The 26,287-nt window shown below is 53.2% G+C and overlaps 1 protein-coding gene across 7 annotated transcripts in view; it reads left to right on the top strand.

Annotated features, from left to right (window-relative positions):
- The window catches only part of DENND4A (DENN domain containing 4A), an 82,579-nt gene extending 62,413 nt beyond the window's left edge, over window positions 1-20,166 (top strand). For 3 of the 7 annotated variants that reach the window (XM_038767649.1, XM_038767646.1, XM_038767645.1), the window contains 13 exons: window positions 2,658-2,804; window positions 4,853-5,952; window positions 6,646-6,850; window positions 9,513-9,607; window positions 11,343-11,518; window positions 11,599-11,745; window positions 12,741-12,942; window positions 13,103-13,357; window positions 15,584-15,701; window positions 15,821-15,847; window positions 16,383-16,545; window positions 16,816-16,880; window positions 19,523-20,166. In XM_038767649.1, coding sequence (XP_038623577.1) covers window positions 2,658-2,804; window positions 4,853-5,952; window positions 6,646-6,850; window positions 9,513-9,607; window positions 11,343-11,518; window positions 11,599-11,745; window positions 12,741-12,942; window positions 13,103-13,357; window positions 15,584-15,701; window positions 15,821-15,847; window positions 16,383-16,545; window positions 16,816-16,880; window positions 19,523-19,659 — 2,837 coding nt within the window. In that variant the 3' untranslated portion in view covers window positions 19,660-20,166. The remainder of the gene's footprint in view (window positions 1-2,657; window positions 2,805-4,852; window positions 5,953-6,645; window positions 6,851-9,512; window positions 9,608-11,342; window positions 11,519-11,598; window positions 11,746-12,740; window positions 12,943-13,102; window positions 13,358-15,583; window positions 15,702-15,820; window positions 15,848-16,382; window positions 16,546-16,815; window positions 16,881-19,522) is intronic. The other 4 variants (XM_038767651.1, XM_038767650.1, XM_038767647.1 and 1 more) reach the window with 2 other exon arrangements.
- Window positions 20,167-26,287: the final 6,121 nt, after the last annotated feature.

Here is a 26,287-nt window from a genome sequence, read left to right as displayed (position 1 = left end):
GGGGCCACCCTCCAGCTAGCTAATAGAGGGAGGTTGGCCGAATAGCCGCCAGCAGTTGCCCGAACCCAATCAATCAATCAATCAATCGTATTTATTGAGCGCTTACTATGTGCAGAGCACTGTACTAAGCTCTTGGGAAGTACAAATTGGCAACACATAGAGACAGTCCCTACCCAACAGTGGGCTCACAGTCTAAAAGGGGGAGACAGAGAACAGAACCAAACATACTAACAAAATAAAATAAATAGAATAGATAGGTACAAATAAAATAAATAAATAAATAAATAGAGTAAAAAATACGTACAAACATATATACATATATACAGGTGCTGTGGGGAAGGGAAGGAGGTAAGATGGGGGGATGGAGAGGGGGACGAGGGGGAGAGGAAGGAAGGGGCTCAGTCTGGGAAGGCCTCCTGGAGGTCCTGGAGGATTTGGAACCCAAATCCCGAGGCCACTGCTTTGAGGTGACTGGAGCTCTTTTTTCATCTTTTGCTATTTGTTCAACGCTTGCTATGTATGAGGCAAACGCATCAGGTTGGGCCCAGTCCCTGTCCCACGTGGGGCTCACGATCTTCATCCAGATGGTCCCGATGAGGTAGCTGAGGCACAAGGAAGCGAAGCGACCTTCCCGTCGTCCCCCGCAGCAGGCGAGAGACGAAGCCAGAACTAGAACTCGGGTCCTGCTGACTCCCAAGCGTGTGCTCTGTCCAGGCCACGCTGCTTCTCTTAGCTAGATGGTCAGGTGGTCCTCCCCCTGCTAAGCGGCCAAGGGTTTTGTTCTTGTTTGATTTCTTTGGACTTTTAAAAATTATTATTATTATATTGCATTTGTTAAGCTCTTACCGCGTGCCAGACGTCGCGCTAAGTACTAAGGGTAGATACCAGCTAATCAGGTTGGACACAGTCCATGTCCCACATGGGGGTCACAGCCTTAACCCCCCATTTTATAGATGAGGTAACTGAGGTACAGAGAAATTAAGTAATAATAATAATTATAGTGTGTGTTAAGCGCTTAACTATGCGCCAGGCACTGTACTGAGCGCTGGGGTGGATCCAAGCAGGTGGGGTTGGACACAGTCCCTGTCCCACGGGGGGCTCACAGTCTCAATCCCCGTTTTACGGATGAGGGAACTGAAGCACAGAGAAGTGAAGTGACTCGCCAAAGGTCACACAGCCAACAAGTGGTGGAAGTGGGATTAGAACTTTCTAACTCCCAAGCCCCGGCTTTATCACCTACGCCGTGCTGCCCGACGTGGAATAGGGGCTCTGCCTGACCTGACTGTCTTGAATCTACCCCAGCGCTTTGTACAGTGCTTGGCACATAGTAAGCGCTCAGCAGATCCCACGATTACCGTCACGTTCTCGTCGAATTTTCAACAACAAATTGGTGCTCAATTTTGGACGGCCTTTTTCTGATCAGTCCTTCGGAAAGCCATTCTCCCTTCCCGTTTGCCTTGCCATTTCCCATACTAGAAGGCCCGATTCTTTGCGTGAATGTATTGAAGTAGCAGATGAAAACTTACTTCAAAGGACAATAAGGTTTCCATTACAAGGCTGATGTTTTGGCTTCAAGCTTAGCGTAATTGTAATAATAATAATGATGGCATTTATTAAGCACTTACTGTGGGCAAAGCACTGTTGTTTTGGCTTCAAGCTTAGCGTAATTGTAATAATAATAATAATGATGATGGCATTTATTAAGCGCTTACTATGTGCAAAGCACTGTTCTAAGCCCTGGGGAGGTTACAATAATAATAACGATGATGACATTTATTAAGCGCTTACTATGTGCAAAGCACTGTTCTCAGCGCTGGCGAGGCTACAAGGTGATCAGGTTGTCCCGCGGGGGGCTCACAGTCTTAATCCCCATTTTCCAGGTGAGATAACTGAGGCGCAGAGAAGTTAAGTGACTTGCCCAAAGTCACACAAGCTGACAATTGGCAAAGCAAGGTGATCGGGTTGTCCCGCGGGGGGCTCCCAGTCTTAATCCCCATTTTCCAGATGAGGTAACTGAGGCACAGGGAAGTGAAGTGACTTGCCCAAAGTCACACAGCCGACAGTTGCCGGAGACGGAATTTGAACCCATAACCTCTGACTCCAAAGCCCGGGCTCTTTCCACTGAGCCACGCTGCTTCTCTACTTCTCATTGTAGCTTGCAAAGGATGAACAGAGCTGTTTGGTCTGCATTTCCTGTCAGAGCAAGAAATGCAGGGTCACCTGACAAGCAGCGTGGCCTAGTGGATGGAGCTCGGCCCTGGGAGTCGGAAGGACCTGAGTTCTAATTCCTGCTCTGCCCCTCTTCTCCCGAGTCACTTCCCATCTACTTGCCTCAGTTCCCTCATCTGTAAAATGTGAATTAAAACTTTAATCCCCGGTGGCGCATGGACTGTGCCTAACTTGATTAGCTGGAATAAAGCCAGCACGTCCCAGATACCACAATTATTATTATTCGTAAAGCGCGCCCTCCCAGCCTTATGGGATATTCATATCACAGGCACCTTCCTTTAGCCCTGACAACTGTCCAACTCCAGCCTAGTGGAAAGAGCACGAGACTGGGAAAATTCAAAATGTTTTTGAAAAACTCATCTCTTTGGAATCAACCAGTAAACCCCAGTCCTCTTCATTTCCCTGAAAATTTCCCTCTGTCCTTACAGTGTCTGAGAGCGAGAGTGCTAAGGGAAGTGCCGATTGCCTTCCTAACCTGGATTTTCAAAGCGTCAGCAGGACCGAGCCCACATCCAGCATCGTTCGCCCGGCCGGGGCCGTCGGCAGCGCGGACGAAGTGTCGGGAGAAAGCACCGGTGAGTGAGTCCACGCAGCTCTGTCCCCAGGGGAACACGTCCGGCTGGTAAATTTGCATCATGCAGACCATAAACTCGTCGCGGGCAGGGAACGCATCAGCTTATTCCATCAAACTGCCCTCTCCCAAGCACTTAGTACAGTGCTCTGCACACGGGAAGCGTTCGATAAGTTCCACGGATGGATTGATGACGGGTAACGTGCTGTGGAGGGCTCGCTGAATCCGCGCCAATCGTAATGTCGTACCGACTGCAAGTTCAACTCAAGGATCGCTAAGGCGACGGGAACTTGACCTGTCGGGTCCGGCTTTGTCGAGCTTCTTTGGCTTTTGGTTGGCGGGCACGTGAGCTTCCCGTGAAGAAAGGTGTTTCTTGTTGGTTCTCATTCCCCAGAGTTTTGGGTGATTTCAGATCCCTCCTAGATTTCCCCTGATCCAACCCATCTCTTGCATTCGAGCTTCAGTGGCTCCAACCCAGGAGGGAGATGACGATTCTAATCTCCTAATCATCCCTCACTCTTGACTCTCCCACCTTCAACCCATGGCTCCTGACTTCTCCCTCCTTCCCTCCTCCCCTGGAATATTCTTCTCATTTATCTTCTAAATGCCTTCCCACCTCCAGGCCCTGCTAAAAAGTGTGTGTTTGTGCTCTCCCTCTCTCTCTCCCTATCGCTCTCTCTTTTTCTCTTTCTCTCTCTCTCTATTTTTCTGCCTTCCTCTTTCTCACGTATTTCTTCCCTCCCCTCTTTTACCTTCTCTCCCTTCCTATCTCTCTCCTTCCCTCTTTCCCTCCCTGTTTTTCTCCCTCCCTCTCTCTTATTCCCTCTGTCCCTCCCTCTCTCTTCCCCTCTGTCTGTCCCTATTTCACTCCCTCTCCCTCTCTTCTCCCCTCTTTCCCTCCATATTTTTTTCCTCTCTCTCGCACTCTCCTCCCGTGCCCCCCAAATTCTTCTGCACTTATTTATTTGTCCGTGTGTGGGGCTTTTATTTCTGCCTGGCTCTTTTGAACAGTTGTAGTGTCCTCTATTTATGGCTCCTCGTGTTCCACTTTAGACTGGAAGTTCATCAAAGGCAGGGACTGTGTTTTCTGTACTTGTTCTAAATGTCCCCCAAACAGCTCAGCCCTCAGAAGTGCCAACAAATGCTAATACCAGTTCATTGATTAAATGTAGGACAATCGCACCCAATGCCATTAGTCTCAAGGCTCACAAATACCCTTTCGGGACCTTCCCGGGAATCTGGTGCAAGTCCGATGGAATCCTTATGGGCAGGGAACGTATTGGCTAATTGTTGCATCGTCCTCTCCCTAGCACGTAGCGCGGCGCTCTACACATAGTAAGTGTTTAATAAATACCACTGATCAATTGATTGCTCTGAATTGATCGCGGAAGTGTTAGCCACAGTTTCGGTTAGACCACCTGAAGCGCCGGAAGATGAATTGTAGCTTGGGGCCCCTAACAAATTTGATTTTAATTTCCACTCCTTGCGTGTACCTGGAGTGGGTAGATCCGAGTACAGATGTTTTAGGGTAGGGCCTGAGAACATCCGTTTCTCACTTCAGAGGCTTAATCAGGGCCAGGAGAAATAAAATATTTAATCATCATCAACAAATAATTCTTGAAACCCAATTTCCTCGTGGCACCATAGTGAAGCCTGCCTGCAAACCTCGGGTCAGAGCATTGGCAGCTAAGGGAGTTTTCAGTGTTCTGTTGAGCTCCGTCTCTAGACTGTAAACTCATCATGGACAGGGAACTCTGTTGTATCGTCTTCTCCCAAATGCTTCGTACAGTCCTCTGCACATAGTAAGTGGTCAATAAATACAATTGATTGATTGAGGCCGCCTTTTTTTACGTAGTTAATACAATCTCTCTAGTCCAATACGTGTAGTTCTGTAAGGATTGGTACCTGATTTTAAGTGGAAGTGTGTGTTACATGATGTATTTCTAGAAAGCAATCAGTTGCACAACAAATAAATGCCTCATCTTTAAACTTGTGACGGAGTTTTTAAAAGCGACTAAAAGGCTTTTTCTGGCATTTTTTTTTTTTTTAAAGAAAGTGCACCTGGATTGCTGCGTACGTCGCTTTTTGAAGACACTAACGAGGCGGGAGGCGTTGACGGTAGGAGTCTACGAAAGCGACATAAAAGCGCTGTGGAGTGCAGCACGCCGCGGCAGCCGCTGGACTGGGAAAAAAGAAACCGAAATCTCAGCGGCCCGGCGACCAATGGAACAAACCGGAAAGCGAGCCCCGGACCAATGGGCGGCAGACCGGGAGCCGACCCCCAAATTGTCCGTGACGTGTTCCAGAAAAGCAGCAGGCCCACCACCCTCGCCTTGGGGAAGCCCCCGGCGACCTCCAGACTCCAAAGCCCGGAGAAGGAGTCCAGCGACGACGACGTCACCCCGGGAGGCGGGGTCTGTCCGGCCGACCAGCCCGAGTCCCCCGTCATCTTCGACCTGGAAGACCTGGACCCCGAGGCGGTGCGGGCCCCGCCGCGGCCCGTCCGAGCGGTCCGGCGAACCAGCAGCAGCTTCTCGGCGAAACCGGCGGAGAAGACGGACGTGGAGGCCGGTTTTGACCCCCTGTCCCTCCTCGCGGCCGAGACCGAGCGGGGGCGGCGGGAGGCGGAGGAGGAAGAGGAGGAGGAGGAGGAAGAGGACAGCCGGAGCGTGTCCACGCCCTCGACGAGGAGAGACCTGGCCGAGGAGATCGAGATGTACATGAACAACATGACGAGCCCCTTGGCCAGCCGCGCCCCGAGCGTGGACCTGCAGCGGCTGGGCGAGGAGCGCTCGGCCAATAAGAGGAGCCCCTCGGCGGCCCGCTCCTGCCGGAGGTCCAGCCTCCCTCCCAACTCCTCCCGGCCCGCCGGCCTCACCAAGTCCAAGAGTTACCACGCGAAGGGCCAAGACCGGCCCCGGGACCGGCTGTGGTCTTCCCCGTCCTTCTCGGCTCGCTGTCCGCTTAGGGACCAGGTCCCGGACGCGGGCGGGACCTTCACCCTGGTGTCCGCCCCTTCGTTTCACATCGACTCGCTCATCGCCCCGAAGCTGGACGTCCTAAAGAGCAGCGTGTTCTCCGCCGGGAAGGGGGTGGCCGAGAAGGCCAGCAAATGGTACACGAGGTTCACTATGTACGCCGCCCCGTCCAAGGTAAGAGCGTCATCGTCCGTGATACTCGTCGAGCGCTTACCGTGGGCGGGGCACCGGACCGAGGGTCTGAGGGAATCCGGTAGACAGGAGTCGGTAGACGTGTGTCCTATCCCCACGGACTTATGGGCTCGAGACGTCTTGGTGCCCAGGACTCCCCTCTGACCTCCGGTCCCCAGCCTCCCTACTTCCCCCAACCCTCCTCCATCGGGTGCTCTTCCTTTGACGAGGCCCCTGTGGTCGTGAGCTGGATTTGAGCTGTCCGGGAGCTTGAAGTTCATCGGCGGCGGGAGGTGTATTCCCTCAGTGAAGGAGGCTGGGCCATGAGATGAAATAAAAAACAAACCACAACTCTCTCTTCCCCTCGCCCCTCTCTCTCCCTCTCTCTCCCTGTCTCTCTCTCCTCCTCTCCTACTTCCTCTCCCCCATCCCTCTCCCTCTCTCTTTCTTCCTTTCTCTTTCTTCCTCTCTTTCCCCTCTTCCTCTCTCTCTCTGTCTCCCTCTCTTTCTCTCCCTCTTTCTCTCTCCCTCTGCCTCTCTCCTCCTCTCTCTCGTCCTTCCTCTCCCCATCCCTCTCCCTCTTTCTTTCTTTCTTCCTTTCTCTCTTTCCCCTCTTCCTCTCTCTCTCTTCCTCTATCTCTCTCTCCCTCTCCCATCCCCCCCCCCTTCCCCTTCCCTCCTTCCTTACCTCCTCAGGATCAGAACTCGGACCGAGCCAGCCTGTCCTCAGCGGGGGCCCCGGACTCAGAGTCAGCCTCCCTTGCCGACGAAGACCTCTGCAACGAACCCGAAGGGGCGGCCTCTCTGCCAGAGCCCAACGTCCCGCCCGGAGGCCGGGAGAGCGGGCGGAGCGGGCCCGGCCGCTGGGCCGGGGGCCCTCCCGCCCCTTTCCCCCCATGTGGTGAGCTGCTCCTCGCCGAGCGACCCAGTGTTGCCTCTCCCCTCCCTTTGGTCGGGGCCCCCACCCCTAGAAGTTGAAAGGGCGCGCCCCGTCGTTCGCCTCATTCATTCATTCGACTTTAGAGAAGCAGTGGGGCTTAGTGGATAGCGCCCGGGCCTGGGAATCAGAAGGTCAGGGGTTCTAATCCCAGCTCTGCCAGTTCTCGGCTGTGTGACCTTGGGCAAGTCACTTCGCTTCTCTGGGCCTCAGTTTCCTTATCTATAAAATGGGCATTAAGACCGTGAGCCCTATGTGTTCATTCAGTCATATTTATTGAGCGCTTCCTGCGTGCAGAGCGCTGTATTAAGCGCTTTGTGGGACAGGGACTGTGTCCATCCGATTACCTTGATGTATCCAGCGCTTAGTGCTGGATATAGTACGCACTTAAATATCACAATTATTATTTATTGAGTGCTTACTGCGTACAGAGCACTGTACTAAGCACTTGGGAGAGTGCACTGTTATAATGAGCAGATCCATTCCCTGCCCACAAAGAGCTCTTGCCATTTACTTGCTGCAGTTGTTAATTAGCGGGCCCCGCCGTTATCCTTCTCTTCCTCCTCCTCCTCATCATCATCATCACGACTCAGGGAAGGCCTCATTTCCACCCCTTGAGCAACCGGAAAGCTCTAGCAATGTGCGTCCCTGACACCCCCTCCACCCCAGTTCGGCTGCCGGGAGAGCAGTGTCAAAGCGAGTCCAGTTCCTCCCAGGGCGTCGGTTCTCGTTGGCGTTGGAGACCGGCCCCCTCCAAAACTAATTTCCGAGAATTCAAGGGGCCGGGCTAGCCCCTCCTGGGACTGCAAGCCAGTCCGGTGGCCTGAAGGTCCAGCTGAGTGAGGGCCTCCCCAGAGGGTGGAGAAGGAGAATGGGAGCGGGGGAGGTAGCCCGGGGCTGACTGGGCGTTCCCCGGGACATCGAGGCAGCAGAGGTCCCCTGTCTGGGCCTGGTTCCCCCATCACGGGCACCCACAAAGCACCAGCTCCTCCCAACCCGACTCCCGTCCACTGGGGCCTCCCTGGGCCCGGAGAGAGGGGACCGGCCGCCTCAGGATTTGCAGCTCCTTGACTCCCGGAGCTCCGCCTCAGTTCTCGGGCCCTCCCGTTCAGCAGCCGATCGGTCGGGAGAGCGGACTGAGAGTCTCCTGGGTTCGGAGCGCTGTGCTAAACTCCTAGGAGAGTGCGATAGAGTTGGGGGGCCTGCTCCCCAATCTTGAGGTGCCTGGAAGTCTTCCGGATGGAACTGGAAGAACCTTCTGGGTGTAGAATTGGCATAGCCCGTTGTTGGGTAGGGACCGTCTCTTTACATTGCCGACTTGTACTTCCCATGCGCTTAGTACAGCGCTTTGCACACGGTAAGCGCTCAATAAATATGATTGAATAGGTCAGAAGGGATTTCAGCCCGGAAAACCTTCGCTGTCCTAGTAGAATGAGCTGACTCTCACCCCATCTGAGCGTTCACGCATATCTGTCCACTCGCTAGATTTAGACAGTGTGGTCTATACTTTTACGTCTCTCTCCCTCATTCATGTCTCGCTCCCTCATTACAGCGGAAGCTACTTGCGGGCAGGAGACGTGTCACTTGATTCAGTACTTCCCAAATGCCTAGAACAGTGCAGTGCACCAGCGAGAGAGAGTTGCTGCTACTATTACTACCACACAACTAAAATGCTTGGATTGAATTAAGTTTGCTTTGTGGCGTAGAGATGAGATTTCAGGGCAAAATGAACGTTTGATAGTGAGGTGGGCGTATGTGGGATTCTTTCTAAGAAGGAAACCCACAGAATGATCAGCCAGTGGTATCTGTTGGGGTGGAGAGCACCCGATTAAGCGTTTGGTACAATAGAGTTGGTCGACGAGATCCCTGTCTGCAAGAAGTCTACGGTCTCTGGGGAGGGGCCGGGGGAAGAGATGTCAAAATAATCAATCAATCAATCAATCGTATTTATTGAGCGCTTACTATGTGCAGAGCACTGTACTAAGCGCTTGGGAAGTACAAATTGGCAACACATAGAGACAGTCCCTACCCAACAGTGGGCTCACAGTCTAAAAGGGGGAGACAGAGAACAGAACCAAACATACCAACAAAATAAAATAAATAGGATAGAAATGTACAAGTAAGATAAATAAATAAATAGAGTAATAAATATGTACAACCATACATATTTATTCTCAAAATAAATTACAGAGAGGGAAAGTAATGGAGTGTGACAGCACGGACATTGGGGCTGGGTGCATATCAGAGTGCTTACAGGGTACCTGGTCATGTCCACAGTCAGTGAAAAAGGAAAAGGAGCAGGGGAAAAGAGGGCTTCAATCAGGGAAGACCCCTTGGAGCAGATGTGATTGCAATAAGGAGCACACAGTAAGCGCTCAATAAATATGATTGAATAAATGAATAAGGCTTTGAAGGCAGGGCGAGTGGCGGTCTGTCTGTAAAGGTCTGGGGGAGGACGTGGGCAAGAAGTCAACAGAGTGATAGAAATCGAGGTTCGGAGAATAGGCTGCCGTCAGAGGTGGTGTGCGGGCTGGGCCGGAGGAGGAGATCAGTGAAGTAAGCTAGGAAGGTGGAAGTTACTTTCTCGTGGTTCGAGGCGTTTATTTTAATGTTTTGAAACCCACAGACTTCCTCTCCAAGTTTGCCGCATCTGACAAATCGGAGTGGGCGGCCCCCTGCAGCAGGAGCAGCATGAATATCTTCCAGAACTACGCTATGGAGGTACAGATTCACCAGAGCGGGGCCTCCGTCCTCGGTTTAGCCGCAGCTCGACGCGCCCGGGCCGTTGCTACCGTTTGACGACAGCAGCTTGACGTAGTGGATGGAGCAGAGTCAGAAAGCCAGGAAGGCATGGATTCTAATCCCAGCTCTGCCACTTCAATCAATCAATCGTATATATTGAGCACTTACTGTGTGCAGAGCACTGTACTAAGCGCTTGGGAAGTACAAGTTGGCAACGTATAGAGACGGTCCCTACCCAACGGTGGGCTCACAGTCTAGAAGAACTTGTCTGCTGTGTGACCTTGGACAAGTCACTTCATTGCTCTGGGCCTCAGTTACCTCATCTGGGAGATGGGGATTAAGACCGTGAGCCCCACGTGGGACAGGGACTGTGTCCAACCCGATTACCGTGTTAATGCCGTTTAAACGGACAGACCTTTTAAAACCGACGATCGGTGTAGTCAGAGTAACGAGTAACATGGAGCATCTGCTAATTCTCAAGACGCCATATAGGCATTGTTGAATAATCTGATTGCTTTTTTTAGAGGGGGCCTTGCCCCTGGCTCTTAAATCCAGCAGTCAGTCAGTCAGCCGCCCCTCCCATTCAGCCCGGGTTGCCGAACTCACCTCGGGGACCCCCACCCTAAAGCCCAGCTTGTTGTCTACAGCGGGAAACGTGCTAAATTTAGCCCGACTCCCACCCAGCATCTGTGCAGCAGGAGGTTCCGCTCAGTCTGGGGCTGTGGCTCCCATCCCCCTGCCTTCCCACCACGCTCCCCTCCTCGGGAGGGAGCATCCACCACGACCCAGATGGAACGGAGATGGCAGGTCCAGTGAGAGCAGCCCCCTCTGCTCCAGTTGGCACCGCTCCGATGGGAGCCCGGGCTCTTGGGGAGCGGTTCGGGGGGCCACCGGCGCCAGCCAATTGTTCCCAGGGAGGAGGAGGATGAGGAGGGATGGAGCCGGGGTGGAAGGGGCTGTAGCGTACTGGGCCTTTGATTTCCCGGAAAGTATCTTTGGACCATCATGACTAGAGGTGGGATGATTTTGGCTTTCGGAGAATCAATCGGCGGTATTTATTGAGCGCTTCCTGGACTAAGCACTTGGTCTGACACGATCCCTACCCACGAGAAACTTATAACTCGTTGACCATTGGACATTAGTCATTTGATTTGGGATGGATTAATTGCTGCACACACACACACATGCTCACATGGCTATGTGTGCCCTCATCCACTTTGGCAGTCTACCACAGACTTGGATTTTCACTGGGTTTGAAAATTGTAACGCTCTCCCTTTTTTAATTCACCCAGGCCCTAAGGTCGATCACAGAAGTAATCGACCTATTATTAAAATCACCGGCCGGTGCCGTCTGCAGTTTTTCCGTCAACACGGTGGTCAGTCGATCAGTGGTGCTTATCGAGTGCTTACTCAAAGCACCGTACTAAGTGCCTGGTAGACTACAATATTCCAGTTGGTAGACAGGTTCCCTGCCCCCAGCGAGCTTACAGTCTAGAGGGGGAGACAGGCATTAATATAAATAAATTACGGATATGGACATAATGGTGTGGGGCTGAGGGAGGGGCGAATAAAAGGTTAAGGATGATGCAGAAGGGAGACGGAGCGGGGGAAGAGAGGGCTTAATCGGGGAAGGCATCTTGGTGGAGATGGGCTTTTTAATAAGGCCTCGACGATGGAGAGAGTCACCCTCTGTCGGACACCGCGTTTCGCCTAGGTTCTCATCTCCAGCTGCTCACGATGCCGAACTTGCGAGTGCCTCGTCCACGATGAGGAAATCATGGCAGGCTGGACGGCCGACGACTCCAACCTCAACACCACGTGTCCTTTCTGCGGGAACCTCTTCCTGCCCTTTCTGAACGTCGAGATCCGAGATCTGCGCCGGCCGGGCAGGTGAAGCGAGCTCACCCTCCCCGTCGGGGCTCCCCCAGCCTCAAAGCGCCCCTTGAACGTCCCCCTCCTTGCTCCCGCAGGTACTTTCTGAAGGCCAGTCCGTCCACAGAGAACATGCGGTTGCCCCCGTCACTCCCCGGTCCCACGGGGACGCCGTGCCTCGCCTCGTCCAATCCCACCCTCACGGGGTCCGTGATTTCCGTCCAAGGGAACTGTAGCCCAAACAGGTACCGCTCCCGCGGCGAGTTTTGGCCGTAAGGATGCGTGACACAGGGCAAACCACAGTTTAAAGAGTGGTCACTGGGAGGGAGGGGGGAACGGTTAGAGTGCGTCGGCGGGGAGGTGGGCGGTAGAAAGCTTTCCTTCCAAAACCTTTCGGGCTCAATTAATTGGGATAAAACCGGGATTGGAGCAGGTCAGCTTTTCACGCAGAGGTACCGCAAGTCACATGACTAGCTCCCAAACGTAATTAAAAATTCGATTGTACCTACCTCAGCGCTTAGAACAGGGCTTGACACATTGTAAGCACTTTATAAGAACCATTATCATTAGTATTACTATTATTATTACTAAACGGGGCCTGCCAAGCAGTCGGCTGGACGTATTGAGTGCTTACCGTGAGTAGGAAACTGTACCCAGCGCTCGGGAGAGTCCAGTATGATACAGACACGACCCCCCTCAAAAAGAGCTTACAGTCTAGAGGAGTCAAGTTGGTGTGCTTGTACCACTGTCGCTTATGTTTTCGGACACAGAGGCCACAAAATAAAAAGGAGACCGGGGCGTGGGAGGGCTGAAATGGATAAAGCGGGACCTGGAAGGGTGGAAAGGTGAGGGAAGAGGAAGAAGACGAGGTTGACTAGATGGAAATGGGGTTTTGGCTGGTTGTGTTGCCTCAGTGGTAGTTACTGAGTGCTTACAAGCGCTTGGGAGAGTCCAATAAATAGAGTTGGTGGGTGCGATCAGTGCCCACAAGGAGTTTCCAGTGTAGAGTGGGAGACAGATATGACGATACATCACAGACGGGGGAAGGGGAGAGAATAAGAATGCGGACGTAAGGGGTGTTGGGACTAATGTCCCTGGCTGAAGTCCGAATAAAGGCTCCCCCTAGGACCGGACAACACGGGGTGCCAGGAGATTGATCGGAGCAGGGCATACGGTTGCGTCAGGGAATGCCCTGGTTCGGAGGGGCAGCCCGATGACTTTCTGGGGGGTTTCGTTGAAGAAACTCAATGCCGGAAAACCCGTGTGCCAGGAGCATCCAGATTCCCACCGGGAGAAGGGCCCCCGCCAGCGCGTCCGCCTGCCCGCTGTTTCCGATGGCCAGGAGCGTCAGCGCCTACGGTCCGCCGGAGGAGGCGGGGAGCCGGCAGCTCGCTCACCTCACGCCTACAGGAAGCCTGCCCACTACTCTGCCAGGCCCGACGGTAGGCCCGCCCGCCGCGTCTCTGCTTAGAGGAGGGAGGCCGCCAAGCCTGGCTACGCTGCGGGGAGCGGCCCGTGGAACTGCCGAACGCCCCGGGGAGGCGGGAGGAGCGGGGGACCGGCCACCGTTTTGTTAGCATCCCCTTTCTCTCGCCGCCACAGGATTCTCTGGGCTTAGAATGGCGTCTTCCCAGCCCGGACCCCATCACGGTCCCTTACCTGAGCCCGCTGGTGGTGTGGAAGGAACTGGAGAGCCTGCTGGAGAACGAAGGCGACCGGGCTATAACGGTGGCCGACTTCGTCGACCACCATCCCATCGTGTTCTGGAATCTGGTGTGGTATTTCCGGCGCCTGGACCTGCCCAGTAATTTGCCCGGACTGATACTGTCCTCCGAGCACTGTAACAAGTACTCCAAGGTACGGGAGCCCAGAGCAGCTAGCGAGCATCATCATCATCATATCAATCGTATTTATTGAGCGCTTCTATGTGCAGAGCACTGTACTAAGCGCTTGGGAAGTACAAATGAGCATCCCCCTAGATTGCCCAAACGAGCTGAAGGACCATCTCGGGGCCGTTTTACTCGTAGGCAGAATGTGTGGCTCAGTGGAAAAAGCCCGGGCTTTGGAGTCAGAGGTCATGGGTTCAAATCCCAGCTCTGCCAATTGTCAGCTGTGTGACTCTGGGCAAGTCGCTTAACTTCTCTGTGCCTCAGTTACCTCATCTGTAAAATGTTGTGAGCCCCCCGTGGGACAACCTGATCACCTTGTAACCTCCCCGGTGCTCAGAACAGTGCTTTGCTCACAGTAAGTGCTTAATAAATGCCATTATTATTATCAGCGCTTAGAACAGTGCTTCAGCGCTTAGAACAGTGCTTTGCACATAGTAAGCGCTTAATAAATGCCATTATTATTATTATAGACTGCATTTGCCGGCTTTTCCGGTTTCCGGGCGGACATCGGCCGACCCTCCCCTACCCCCAATCCCGTCCCCAGCTCAGGAGTGGGCAGAACGGGGCCCGAGGGCCGGAGGCGTCCCAGGGGTGGGTTAGATCCGGCCCTGCCCAAAGCCCGCTGCGGATGCCTCCTGCGCCCGTAGGCAGCCATGGTGGGGGTAGGTCCTTCCTTTGGCCAGCCGAGAGAGGCTTCTATGTCCGTAAATCGCTCTCCATCAGTCGATCGTTGGTATTCATTGAGTGCTGACTATGTGCAGAGCGCTGTTCTAAGCGCTCGGGAGAGCACAGCAGAATTAGCAGGCAGGTTCCCTGCCCATACCGAGCTTACGGTCTAGAGACCTCGCTCTCCAGCCGAGGTGGCCGTCCCCGCCTCCTGCCCCATTCCTCCCCCTACACCGCCTGAATTCCAGCTATTCGGGTGCACTTTGGGCTTCGCCGAAGGGGGTCTACTGCAGTCCAGGGTGGCCTTGAGAGCTCCGTGCCCCGCCGGTGATCCCTGGGGTCCCGGACCAAAGAGAGCCCGGCCCACAGTGGACCGGAACCGCCGAGGGAGGAGAAGCGGAGCGGCTCGGCTTCCCCCGGGGGAGCGCGGGGCCTGTTCCAGACAGGTGGAGGTTGAGGCCCAGCTCCCTGGCTTGCCCTGGTGCCTGGGCTTTGGTGGAGTCACTCAGCTACTACTACTTAAGACTAGGGGGAACGCTCTCGCCAGCCCCCCCGGGCGCCCTGCATGCGTGGAGGCTTTGGTCCATTCATTCATTCAATCGTATTTATTGAGCGCTTCCTGTGTGCAGAGCACTGTACTAAGCGCTTGAGGTCCATTAGGACCTCAGATTCGTCTTCGCCGCCAGAGACCTTTTCAGCACTCCCAGGGCATCAGCAGCCTGTCCTTGAAAAGGAACCTCGGGCTTAAGCCCCATCTCTCAGGGTCTCAGGGGACCCGGGCTCTCACCCCAGCTCCCTCTACGTTCACTCACTCAGCCGCATTTATTGAGCGCTTACTGTGTGCAGAGCACTGTACTAAGCGCTTGGAAAGTACAATTTGGCAACAGATGCAGTCCCCACCCGAAAGCAGGCTCACAGTCTAGAAGGGGGAGACAGGCGACAAAACAAAGCAAGGAGACCGGTGTCAGTACCATCAGAATAGATAAATAAATTAATAATAATAATGGTACTTGTTAAGTGCTAACTCTGTTCCAAGCACTGTTCTAAGCACTGGAGTAGATACAAGGTCATCAGGTGTCTGCCGTGTGACCTTAGGCAAGTCACTTCACTTCTCTGGGCCTCAGTTCCCGCCTCTGTAAAATCGGGAATAAGAGTTGGAGCCACACGGGGGACGGAGATTGTGCCCGACCAGATTAATTTATATCTACCCCAGCGCTTAGAACAATGCCCGGCGCATAGTAAGCCCTTAACAGGTGCCACAGTTACTGTTATCATTACTAGTTTCCAGAGCGCAGACTTTAAAGTGAGCAGGTCGGGCTCATCGGCACTCGTCGAAAACGAGAAGTTCCGGCTTCGATGATAAAGTCGACAAGTCCTTAGCGCGTATTGAATTAGCGTTCCGGTTCCTGCGGTATTGACTGAGAGCCCCTGCCTTCACGAGACCGTCTCGACGACGATATTGACAGCGCCGTGTTGCCGGGAGGAGAACTTTTCAAATAATGGCCCTCTACCTCTTCCGCAATCGTAGATTCCACGCCACTGCATGTCGGAAGACAGCAAGCACGTTCTGATTCAGATGCTGTGGGACAATATGAAATTACACCAGGATCCCAGACAACCCCTGTACATCCTCTGGAACGCCCAGAGTAAGTTCTTTGTTTTTTTTTCCCCAACGAGGTAATCGTCAGGCTTTAACTGTCGATCGGCATTTACAATCCCGAGGCGCAACCGATGGCCTTATTACACCACTTTTTTTGTCTTGCAGGTCCAAATCGCACTCTTTTATTTGAGAGTGAGTGTTCCATTTGATGTTGCAGTGTGACTGACCCGGGGGCGGTTTGGGGCTTAGTTTTGTCTCGGGGGGGGCAGTTTTTTGGCGTGTGAGTGTAAGCGTGTGTACGCGTGGCGCGGCTTTTTGGCGGATGGCTTAGACCGACTTTATTTTCCGATTCGTTTCAGAAATAGGTTGCCTCACTAGGATCGCTGATCTTTACGGGAGAGCGTAGAAAGGCAAAACGCTTTTTTCTGGTCGTTGCCCGAACCCAAACCGTACCCAAGTTTAGACCACAAGCCGACCGTCAGGCCTGCCCGTCTCTTCCGCTTATGCTGCCTTCCTACATTGTTTTATTCTTTCGGTTTTTTTCGTTAATCCTGGTGGCGTTTTTGATCCGCGGTTGCTTGTTTTGGTTTTTCTAACGTCCAAAAAGTGCTTATCCTTTTCGGTAGCCCTTTGCCGTCGCTTGGCGTTTTGGGTTTTGTTTCGTTCTCCCCCTCCCCAGATGAATAAAAGACACATCCCGTCCTTCACCCCCTCCGTTCTTTTGTAGCCCAGAAGACCCCCGTGGTCCATTTGCTGCCAAAAGGTGACGACTCATTTAACCAGGAGCTGTTGAAAAGCATGGTGAAAAGCATTAAGATGAATGACGTGTATGGGCCGATGAGTCAAATCCTAGAGATACTAAACAAATGGCCTCATCTTAAAAGGCAGAGGTAAGAAGACCCTGTCCCTCCTTTTCTCTTCAATATAAATGGATCTCTTCTCCGTGGGTAAATCATCATCAATCATATTTATTGAGCACTTACTATGTGCAGAGCACTGTACTAAGCGCTTGGGAAGTACAAATTGGCAACATAAATGATTTCCTTCAGAATTGTCAGAGTCGATCTTATGCCCATTCAGCATGAAGCCAGGCTATGATAAACAGTGTTTAAAGTCTAATTTTTTTTTAAATCTCTCTCTCTCTCTCTCTCTCTTTTCAGGAGTTTATATAGAGAAATATTGTTTCTCTCACTAGTGGCCCTAGGAAGAGACAACATTGACATAGGTAAAGTACTGTGCCGAATGAAGTGCCTAAAAAATGAGAAGCAGCGTGGCTCAGTGGAAAGAGCCCGGGCTTTGGAGTCAGAGGTCTTGGGTTCAAATCCCACCTCCGCCAATTGCCAGCTGGGTGACTTTGGGCAAGTCACTTAACTTCTCTGTGCCTCAGTCACCTCATCTGGAAAATGGGGATTAAGACTGTGAGCCCCCCGTGGGACAACCTGGTCACCTTGTAACCTCCCCAGCGCTTAGAACAGTGCTTTGCACATAGTAAGCGCTTAATAAATGCCATTATTATTATTATTATTATTATTATTCTCATCCAAGTATTTTCCTTCGGAAAAGAGATACATGCACTGGATTAATTACTACTTAGCGTGGCTCAGTGGCAAGAGCCCGGGCTTTGGAGTCAGAGGTCATGGGTTCAAATCCTGGCTTCGCCAATTGTCAGCTGTGTGACTTTGGGCAAGTCACTTCTCTGGGCCTCCGTTCCCTTATCTGTAAAATGGGGATGAAGACTGGGAGCCCCACGTGGGACAACCTGATCACCTTGTATCCTCCCCAGCGCTTAGAGCAGTGCTTTGCACGTAGTAAGCGCTTAACAAATGCCATTATTATCATTATTATTATTATTATAGCCAGTTCTAAAGTGGAATTTTCCTCAACGCTTGCCTAAAAGCGAATAGTGGCCTCATATCGTATGCGTTCGTGTTTAGCCCCACAGCACTTCACAGACCTACCCGTAATGTATTTGAATGTCCGTCTCCCCCTGTAGACTGTAATCTTCCGGGGGTCTTTCACCTCCGTTGTACTGAATGCTCCCAAGCACTGCACCCAATAAGCGTTCAGTAGATACCGTTGATCGGTTGAATGGTTAATAGCAAGGCTGTTGGTCGGCACGATAGATCCATTTTAGCCTCGTCGGTTCAGTGACTTGGGCCGCTAGGAAAGCATGAGTTAGAGCCCGCTTCCCTGCGCCGACTTGGACTGAGAAGCCCCTTGTGGGTCAGGGACTCTGTCATCATCATCAATCGTATTTATTGAGCGCTTACTATGTGCAGAGTACTGTACTAAGCGCTTGGGAAGTACAAATTGGCAACATCTAGAGACAGTCCCTACCCAACAGTGGGCTCACAGTCTAAAAGGGGGAGACAGAGAACAAAACCAAACATACTAACAAAATAAAATAAATAGATATGTACAAGTAAAATAAATAAATAAATAGAGTAATAAATATGTACAAACATATATACATATATACAGGTGTATACCCTGATGTCCACCCTGATGAACTCGTATCCACCCAAGCGCTTACTACAGTGTGTGACACATAATAATAATAATAATAATAATAATAATAGTGATGATATTTAAACGCTTACTACGTGCTAGGCACAGGACTAAGCGATGGGGTAGCCCCAAGCAAATCGGGTTGGACCCGGCCCCTGTCCCCCGTGGGGCTCACAGTCTCAGTCCCCATTTTACAGATGAGGGAACTGAGGCCCAGAGAAGCTGAGTGACTTGCCCACAGTCGCACAGGAGACAGAGCTGGGATTAAAACCCATGTCCTGTGACTGGTACTCCGTTTTGACAGTCGGGGGTCCCTTCGCCTCCCTTCTTAGACTGTATAAGCTTCTCCGGGGCAGGGACCAGCCCGCTTTGTTTTGTTCCCAAGTGACTAGTTCAGTTCTCTGTCCGCAGTAGGTGCTCAGTAAATGCTGTTCGATCTTGAGAGGATCCTAGTTGGTGCGAAACTAGAGAAGCAGCGCGGCTCAGTGGTAAGAGCACAGGCTTTGGAGTCAGAGGTCATGGGTTCAAATCCCGGCTCCGCCTATTGCCAGCTCTGTGACTTTGAGCAAGTCACTTAATTTCTCTGTGCCTCAGTTAACTCATCTGTAAAATGGGGATTAAGACTGCCAGCCCCACGAGGGCCAACCTGTTCACCTTATAACCTCCCCAACACTTAAAGAACAGTGTTTTGCACATAGTAAGAGCTTAATAAATGCCATTATTGTTATTATTATTATTATTATTAAACATGGCACCAGGCACCTTCACTGAGCAGCAGGAACCACAGGTAATAATAATAATGTATTTGTTAAGCGCTTACTCTGTGCCGAGCACTGTTCTAAGCACTGGGGTAGATGTAAGGTAATGAGGTTGTCCCACGTGGGGCTCCCACCCAGTCTTAATCCCCATTTTCCAGATGAAGTAACTGAGGCACAGAGAAGTCAGGTGACTTGCCCAAAGTCACACAGCTGATCAGTGGCGGAGCTGGGATAAGAACCCACGTCCTCTTGACTCCCAAGCCCAAGCTCTTTCCACTAAGTCACGTTGCTTCCCTAGTATCATCATCGTCATTATCATTATTATTATTATTATTATTATTCCTTTTAATGTCAACGTCAAACATCCTTCTTCTTGCTCGGAACTCCCCTCCCCGTCACACCTGGCGGCAGACCGCCCACTGCTTTCCCCATTTTCAAAACCCGCCTGCGATCACGTCTCCTCCAGGAGGCCTTCCCCAGTTCATTTCTCTTTTTGCCTCATCACCGCAAGCGGCCCATCGTACTCTCCCGCTCCCTCAGCGCGGGTGTTGAGCCCTCCGGTTCCGCCGACCGACCGGACGTATTCGATTTTTCCCCGCAGACGCGTTCGACAGAGAGTACAAGATGGCTTACGACCGTCTCACCCCGAACCAAGTCAAGAGCACCCACAACTGCGACAGGCCGCCGAGCACCGGCGTGATGGAGTGTCGGAAGACCTTCGGCGAGCCGTATCTTTAACCGGGGCCGGACGGCGGGGTGTGCGTTTACGTGTGCGCGCGCGTGTGTGCGGGCGGGCGCGCCTGGAGTGGACCGCGTGGCGTGGAAGACCGCACCCCGAGACTCCAGGAACGCTTCCGGTGCCAGCTTTTGAAAATCCATCCGGAGAGGGAGGGATCTTAGAGGCCCCGGAGACGGCCGACTTAGAAAGCCACAGTGGCGGACGGGCCCGGGAGCGGCTTGGCTTCCTGCCACCTTGGCGGTGTTTTGTGTTTTGTGTTGTTTTTTGTCGTCCCTCCCCTCCCCACCCCTCTCCTGGAGGTCTGGGCGTGTGGTGAGGAAACCCGAAGCAGAAGCCGCTCTCCGGTTTTCGGGTCTGAGAGCCGGCAGCCATTTCTATGGTTTCTCTGCGGCGAGGTGGGCGGGTCGATGCCCCGAGACTAAGTGATGTAGTAAGAGGATCTGTTTACAGAGACTGTTCGGAAACGTTACGCAGACCACGAAGTTGTATTATACGTGTTTTAAATTGTTTATAGTAAGTCGATATTTTTTTAATTTTTTTTTAAAAATGCACTGTGGTGGAGTTCAGATGAATTGAAACTCATCGGAGAGGGCAGCTCGCCGCTGGTTGCTCCCTCCCCGGTATGCTGCTACGTAGGATCATCCAGTTCAGTTTCCAGCAATCGTCCTTCCGGCCGGGGGTCGGGGGAAGAGGAGGCGGCGGGAAGCCTGAGGACGTCGACGTCGGGCGGCCCAGGGTTCGGCCGCAAACTCTCAGGGCCGCCGGCTGGAGAGCAAAGGGCGAGCTGCGGCGCGCCATACCAGCCGGGATTCCGCGTCGACCTCGCCGGGATCGGACTGGGCCCGACGGGAACTCGGCGGCCCGCGGTCCGGCCCGCTGGACCCTACGGTGCTCGGCCCGGGGAAGAGCGACCGACCGAGCCAGTGACCCTCCCCTTTGCGGTCGACGCAACCTGATCCGTGTTTGGAAACGTGACCCGCAGGTTGACGTCGGTCCAAACCCTGACTCTTTCTAGTACGCACGATACCGGATAAGGGCAGGTTTTATTTATAGGAAATGCAATCTCTTAGGGTAGCCGTGTATATAATCCTCTCGGGAACGTCGTCCTCGTTTCAGGTGGAGAAGATCTCCACTTACTCTCTAGAAGCATATAGTGCTACATAGATTTCTCAAGAAGGAAGGTGTGTTTTGGAGCAAACAGTCTGAGAGGTGGGGTTTTTTTTGGAAATCTGAACCGGCAGATTCCCGCAGGACATTTTGAAGGGTTGAATCCCGAGGCTGTTGTAGAAGGGGGATAGCAGAAGGTCAAAAACGGCCCAGTCGAACCCGTGTTTGTTCCTCCTGAACTCGGCCTGGGTCCGAGGGGGCTTCACCCCAGGGACCCCAGCAAACCCTGGCGCAGATCCTGAGGACGGGGCCACCTCCACCCCTGGGCATTAGCTGTCAATCGGGTATACTTATGAGTCAGTTAGGGGAGGCCCCCGCACGCGCAGACATGACCTCTTGTCAAAAACACCCATCTTTATTAGCTCCGTCGAACACTTTTCAGCCCAGCGGTGACGGACAATAACAGAAACGGGAGCGAACTCCTCCGGAGCTCGCGAGTTGGGTCATTTAAGTCGTGGCGCGGGGAGCTGGGAAATATTTCTTCCCCCTCAACCATCGGCTTGCCCTCCGCAGAAATGGCCCTGATGTCGTTTACACCTTTCAGTTCCCTCCTCGGGATCGTTTCCACGAGGGGAAAAAAAAAAGCCCTCACACGTTTGCTGTTGCTCCTGGGTTTCTGCTTTGTGGACTCTGGTATGTGTGTTCTCAAGTCCTGAAGGAAAAGGTGTCAACCGGGTTAAGGAACCTTCCGGAAAGGAATCGGAGAGCCGGTCCCCCTGCGGGATGATGCGCGGTGGCAGAACGGAACCGAGTGCGAGGCCCACCGGGGGCTCAGTGGAGTTACGGCAACGCATCCGTCCGTTCGGCCTCAAGAGCAGCTCGATCTAAGTGAGAATCACCGACGACGGCCCCGACTCCCACTCCGAACGTTTCCCAACCCCGGCCCCCGGGAGACGGTCAGCGAAGGCAGCGGGGAAAGATGTGTCTGCTCCACCAGCCCGAGAGACGGAGATGTGATAGTGGGGGCCGCGTTGGGGGGGTGTATGTGTGTGTGTGTGTGTGTGTGTCCGATTGCTTCTGCTTCTCCCCCTCTGGGCACGGGCAGCAGCCCCATTCTCAGGAAAACCCCCCACCCAAACCCCTAAGTCCGGCCCAGTGGAACACTCGACTTTCCAAGTGCCACCCAGTTTTTGATCGGAAAGACTCCCCCCCTTTGCCCCCGACCCCCATTGTGGCAGGGCAGGGAGTGTGGGCCGGCTGAAATCCCCTTCTCCAAACCTCCCTCCCCTCCGGCGAGACAGGAATGGGTCGTGGAGAGAGGGGGGCGCGGGGGACCACCGCTCTCATTGATGCTCTGGGCCTTAAGGGAATTTACAACCTATCTAGTGGATGCTCTGGAAGAGCCCTCGTTGCCGTTTTGCGGGCCAGAGGCTGAACCCTAAGTTACTTGTATAAGGAACCCGTTTCCGCCGGCAGCTGCTTCCGCATTCAGACCCCGGAGGCCCTCGTGGACTCCGTTCGGCCGGCAACGGAGGGAGGGGGTCCCAGGAGGGCGACCGGATGTCCCACCCGGTGGGTCCCACATGAAGCTTTGTTTCAAAAGATTGAGGTAAAGGCTGGTGACTGTGACCCAGAATCATTTGGAAGGAAGCATGCGAAGCGTTTTCTCTTCCTGGTTTTATCTCAGTATTTTTTTTTTCTGCTCCGTCGACACCAATAAAACCTCTTTCCACAAAGAACCGCCACCGTTTGAACATGCCGGCAAAGTAAGGGTGGGTCAGACCTTTCAGAGACCCATCTCAAAACGATCGCCTCAGATCGCTTCAGCCCACTGTTGGGTGGGGACTGTCTCTATATGTTGCCAACTTGTGCTTCCCAAGCGCTTAGTACAGTGCTCTGCACTCAGTAAGCGCTCGATAAATACGATTGATGATGATGTTCTCCCCACCGTGGGCCCTGGGGATTTTGGACTGGGACTACGGTGATCCCCACTCTCTCTCCTAGGGAGATTTCCCAGTTGGGTGGGTCTCCCGGAATGGATCGCGTGACCTTTCTCCGGGGGTGCCCCCCTTGGGGTTCAGGGGCTGGGTCCGGCCCGACTTCCCGGGATCTATCCCGGCACTTAGAGTTGGGCCCAGAGGAAGTGGGGAGCGAATACCATCGTTGTCATCTTCAGTTGGTGGCGGCCCGGCCCTAACCACCACCCCCCGAGAGACGGGCCCTTTCTCAGTTTGGCGGGGCCAGTTCCAGCCGAGAAGCAGCTGGCGACTGCCGACGGCCCCCGGGGGACAGCAACAAATGTCGAGGGAAGTCAGCCCGTCCTTCCTCTCTCCCCTCCACCTTCCCTTGGCTCCCCCAGATTATTTTTCTTTCCTTTGAATAGCATTCATTCAATCGTTCATTCAGTTGTATTTATTGAGCGCTTACTGTGTGCAGAGCACTGGACTAAGCGCTTGGGAAGTACAAATTGGCAACATATAGAGACAGTCCCTACCCAACAGTGGGCTTCCATGATGAGTTTCACGATGAGTCAATAAAGGAGATAGAGCCAAAATCCCAACGGGGCAGTCTCGATTTTTGTTTTTGAAGTTGCCTCTTCAGCGGGGTACGGGTTTTGAAACCTTAGTGACGTTAGCCAGATTGAATCGTTTCTTTCCAGCTGTCAGCATTTTGGAGTGCCGAAAATGGAAAAGAGTCAGCATTTTCTGATCCGGTCTTACGGGAAGGCCGATTTTGGCTTTCGGAGCCAATTGCCACTGTTCCTTTTCCTTTCATCATCATCATCAATCGTATTTATTGAGCGCTTACCATGTGCAGAGCACTGTACTAAGCGCTTGGGAAGTACAAATTGGCAACCTAAGTACAAATTAGGGTCACCTATTACCCCTTCCCATTTTCCTCATTCTTTCACTTTGCAATCTAAGGGTCTGTGGAAAAGCTTTCCACTCCTCTCAAATCCCTTGCATTCCAGTCCGGTTACGAGTGGAAGATATCCCCCGCTAAAACGTCCCGTAGACTGGAAGCTTGTAATGGGCAGGGAATGTGTTGCTCGTTTTGTTGTCCGGTATACTTCCAGGCGTTCAGTACAGTGCCCTTTGGCCGTATTCTCGGTTATCGCTCAAGATGCCCCGTGACTCTCACCTCGGAAGGTGTGGGCCCCGCTCTGGTTTGGCGTGAATAATTTCACTTGTGGTGCCCATCTGCATGAAAAGCAGTGTAAAGAGCCCGGGCTTTGGAGTCGGAGGTCGTGGGTTCAAATCCCGGCTCCGCCAACTGTCAGCTGTGTGACTCTGGGCAAGTCACTTCTCTGGGTCTCAGTTCCTTCATCTGTAAAATGGGGATGAAGACTGTGAGCCCGCCGTGGGACAACCTGATCACCTTGTAACCTCCCCAGCGCTTAGAACGGTGCTTTGCACATAGTAAGCGTTCAATAAATGCCATCATCATCATCATTATTATTATTAATTGCTATTTAGGCCTGTAGAGAAGCCTCGATAAATACCACCGATTGGTTGAATGAGCCCGTGGATTCAACTGCCACCGCCTCCCCCGGGCATCGCGACCGCTGGAAGCAGATTGGCCCTTGCCCCCGGTTCCTCGGAGACGTGGGGGATGAGGCGGTTTTTAAAGCCAAATCATCAATCGTATTTATTGAGCGCTTACTGTGTGCAGAGCACTGTACTAAGCGCAAATGAGAGGTAGGTTTTAAAGATTCGCTTTAACGGCCAGTCGGGAATCCAGGCCTCTACTTGTCTTATGCTGCCGAGTCGTCTCCGACCCTTAGCGGCCCCCGGGACGCACCTCTCCCAGAACGCGCCGCCTCCATCGGCATCCGTTCTGGTAAAGTAGTAAGCCGTGAGTTGGAGAAGCGGCGTGTCTCAATGGAAAGAGCCCGGGCTTTGGAGTCGGAGGTCATGGGTTCAAATCCCGGCTCCGCCAACTGTCAGCTGTGCAATTTTGGGCAAGTCGCTTCACTTCTCTGGGCCTCAGTTTCCTCATCTGTCAAATGGGGATGAAGACTGTGAGCCCCACGTGGGACCACCTGATCACCTTGTATCCCCCCAGTGCTTAGAACGGTGCTTTGCACATAGTAAGTGCTTAACAAATACCATCATTATTATGATTTTTATTATTATTATTCCTCACCCCCGGCAGTGGAGTTCCTGGGAGACCTTGGGGCGAGAAGCTAAGCCCCCTTTCCCCTTCCCCTTCCCTCCCCGGGGGGTTTGAGGTGACAGGTCAGGGGTCAAACGGGCTTGCCTCCACCTTGCAGAGGGACGCCACTTCACGTGCCACAAGAGTTCGAGAGGCGGAGCGGATGAAAACTCCCTGGAACATTTGGATTTTCATTTCACCCCATAGGATCGTAATAATGGCATTTATTGAGCGCTTACTGTGCACTTACAGTCTTCGTGCAGATGTTTCACTCGGTGGTGATTTACTCCGATGGCCTATTTGGGGGGGGTCATAAATTTGTCCCCTCCGGGGAGCCGCCCCGGCCTCGCTAACATCTCATCTCTTGGCCCTGTCGATCAATCAATCAATCAATCAGTCGTATTTATTGAGCACTTACTGTGTGCAGAGCACTGGACTAAGCACTTGGGAAGGACAAATTGGCAACATCTAGGGACGGTCCCTACCCAACAGCGGGCTCACAGTCTAGAAAGGGGAGACAGAGAACAAAACAAAACATATTAACAAGAGCTTTGGAGGGTCACCGGCCCAGTCCTTTCCCTTTCTCCGCTGGGCCCTTGGCGGCGTGCGGGGGCCCGTCCCCATCTTCCGGACCCCTTCCACCCTGTCCTCCCCCGCTAAGCTGGCCTATTTCTCTGCTGCTCTGACGGCTGGGTGAGGGGCAGGGGTTGGCGTTCCTCTCCATCCATCAGGAATAACCCCCGAGGGACCACACTAATGACAATAATAATCGTAATAATCCTGGTTTCGGCAAGGGCTTACTATGTGGCAGGCGCTCGTCTAAGCGCTGGGGTGGATGCAAGCAAACCGGGTTGGACGTAGTCCCACGTGGGGCTCACGGTCTTAATTCCCATTTTCCAGGTGAGGGAACGGAGGCCTCGGGATGCGACTCGCCCAGGGTCACGCGGCAGAGCCGGGAACAGAACTGGGTCCTCTGATGCCCGGGCTCTAGCCATTCTGTGGCCACCAGATCTAGAAAAGAAGGCTGTCACCGCAGCGTGTTCTCGCAGGGGCAGAAGAGGGAATTTAGAAACCAGAGGTGGAAGAGGGCAGGTGTGGGGGAGCAAAGGAGGAGCCTTTTCCGGGTGGGACAACATCAACTTCTCCTGGAAAGCCAAGTGCCAGCGCTGCAGGAGTTGTGACCACGAGGGAGGCCTTCGGGGCCACTCAGGATGGGCCCAAGCGGGCCTCAAAGAGGGGGACGCCTTCCAGGCGGAGCCTCCCAAAAGTGGGGGGACGAGACGGTCCCCGCCGCGGCCTGGGGCCCAGCCGGGCAGCTCCCCCACTTCGGTTCCGGGCCCGGGCTTCGGAAATCCAAGCGACGCT

Source organism: Tachyglossus aculeatus, chromosome 26, assembly GCF_015852505.1.
Source record: "Tachyglossus aculeatus isolate mTacAcu1 chromosome 26, mTacAcu1.pri, whole genome shotgun sequence".
Classification (NCBI taxonomy): domain Eukaryota; kingdom Metazoa; phylum Chordata; class Mammalia; order Monotremata; family Tachyglossidae; genus Tachyglossus; species Tachyglossus aculeatus.
The sequence above is the reverse complement of the archived record's forward strand: the minus strand, read 5'-3'. Positions and strand labels throughout refer to the sequence as shown.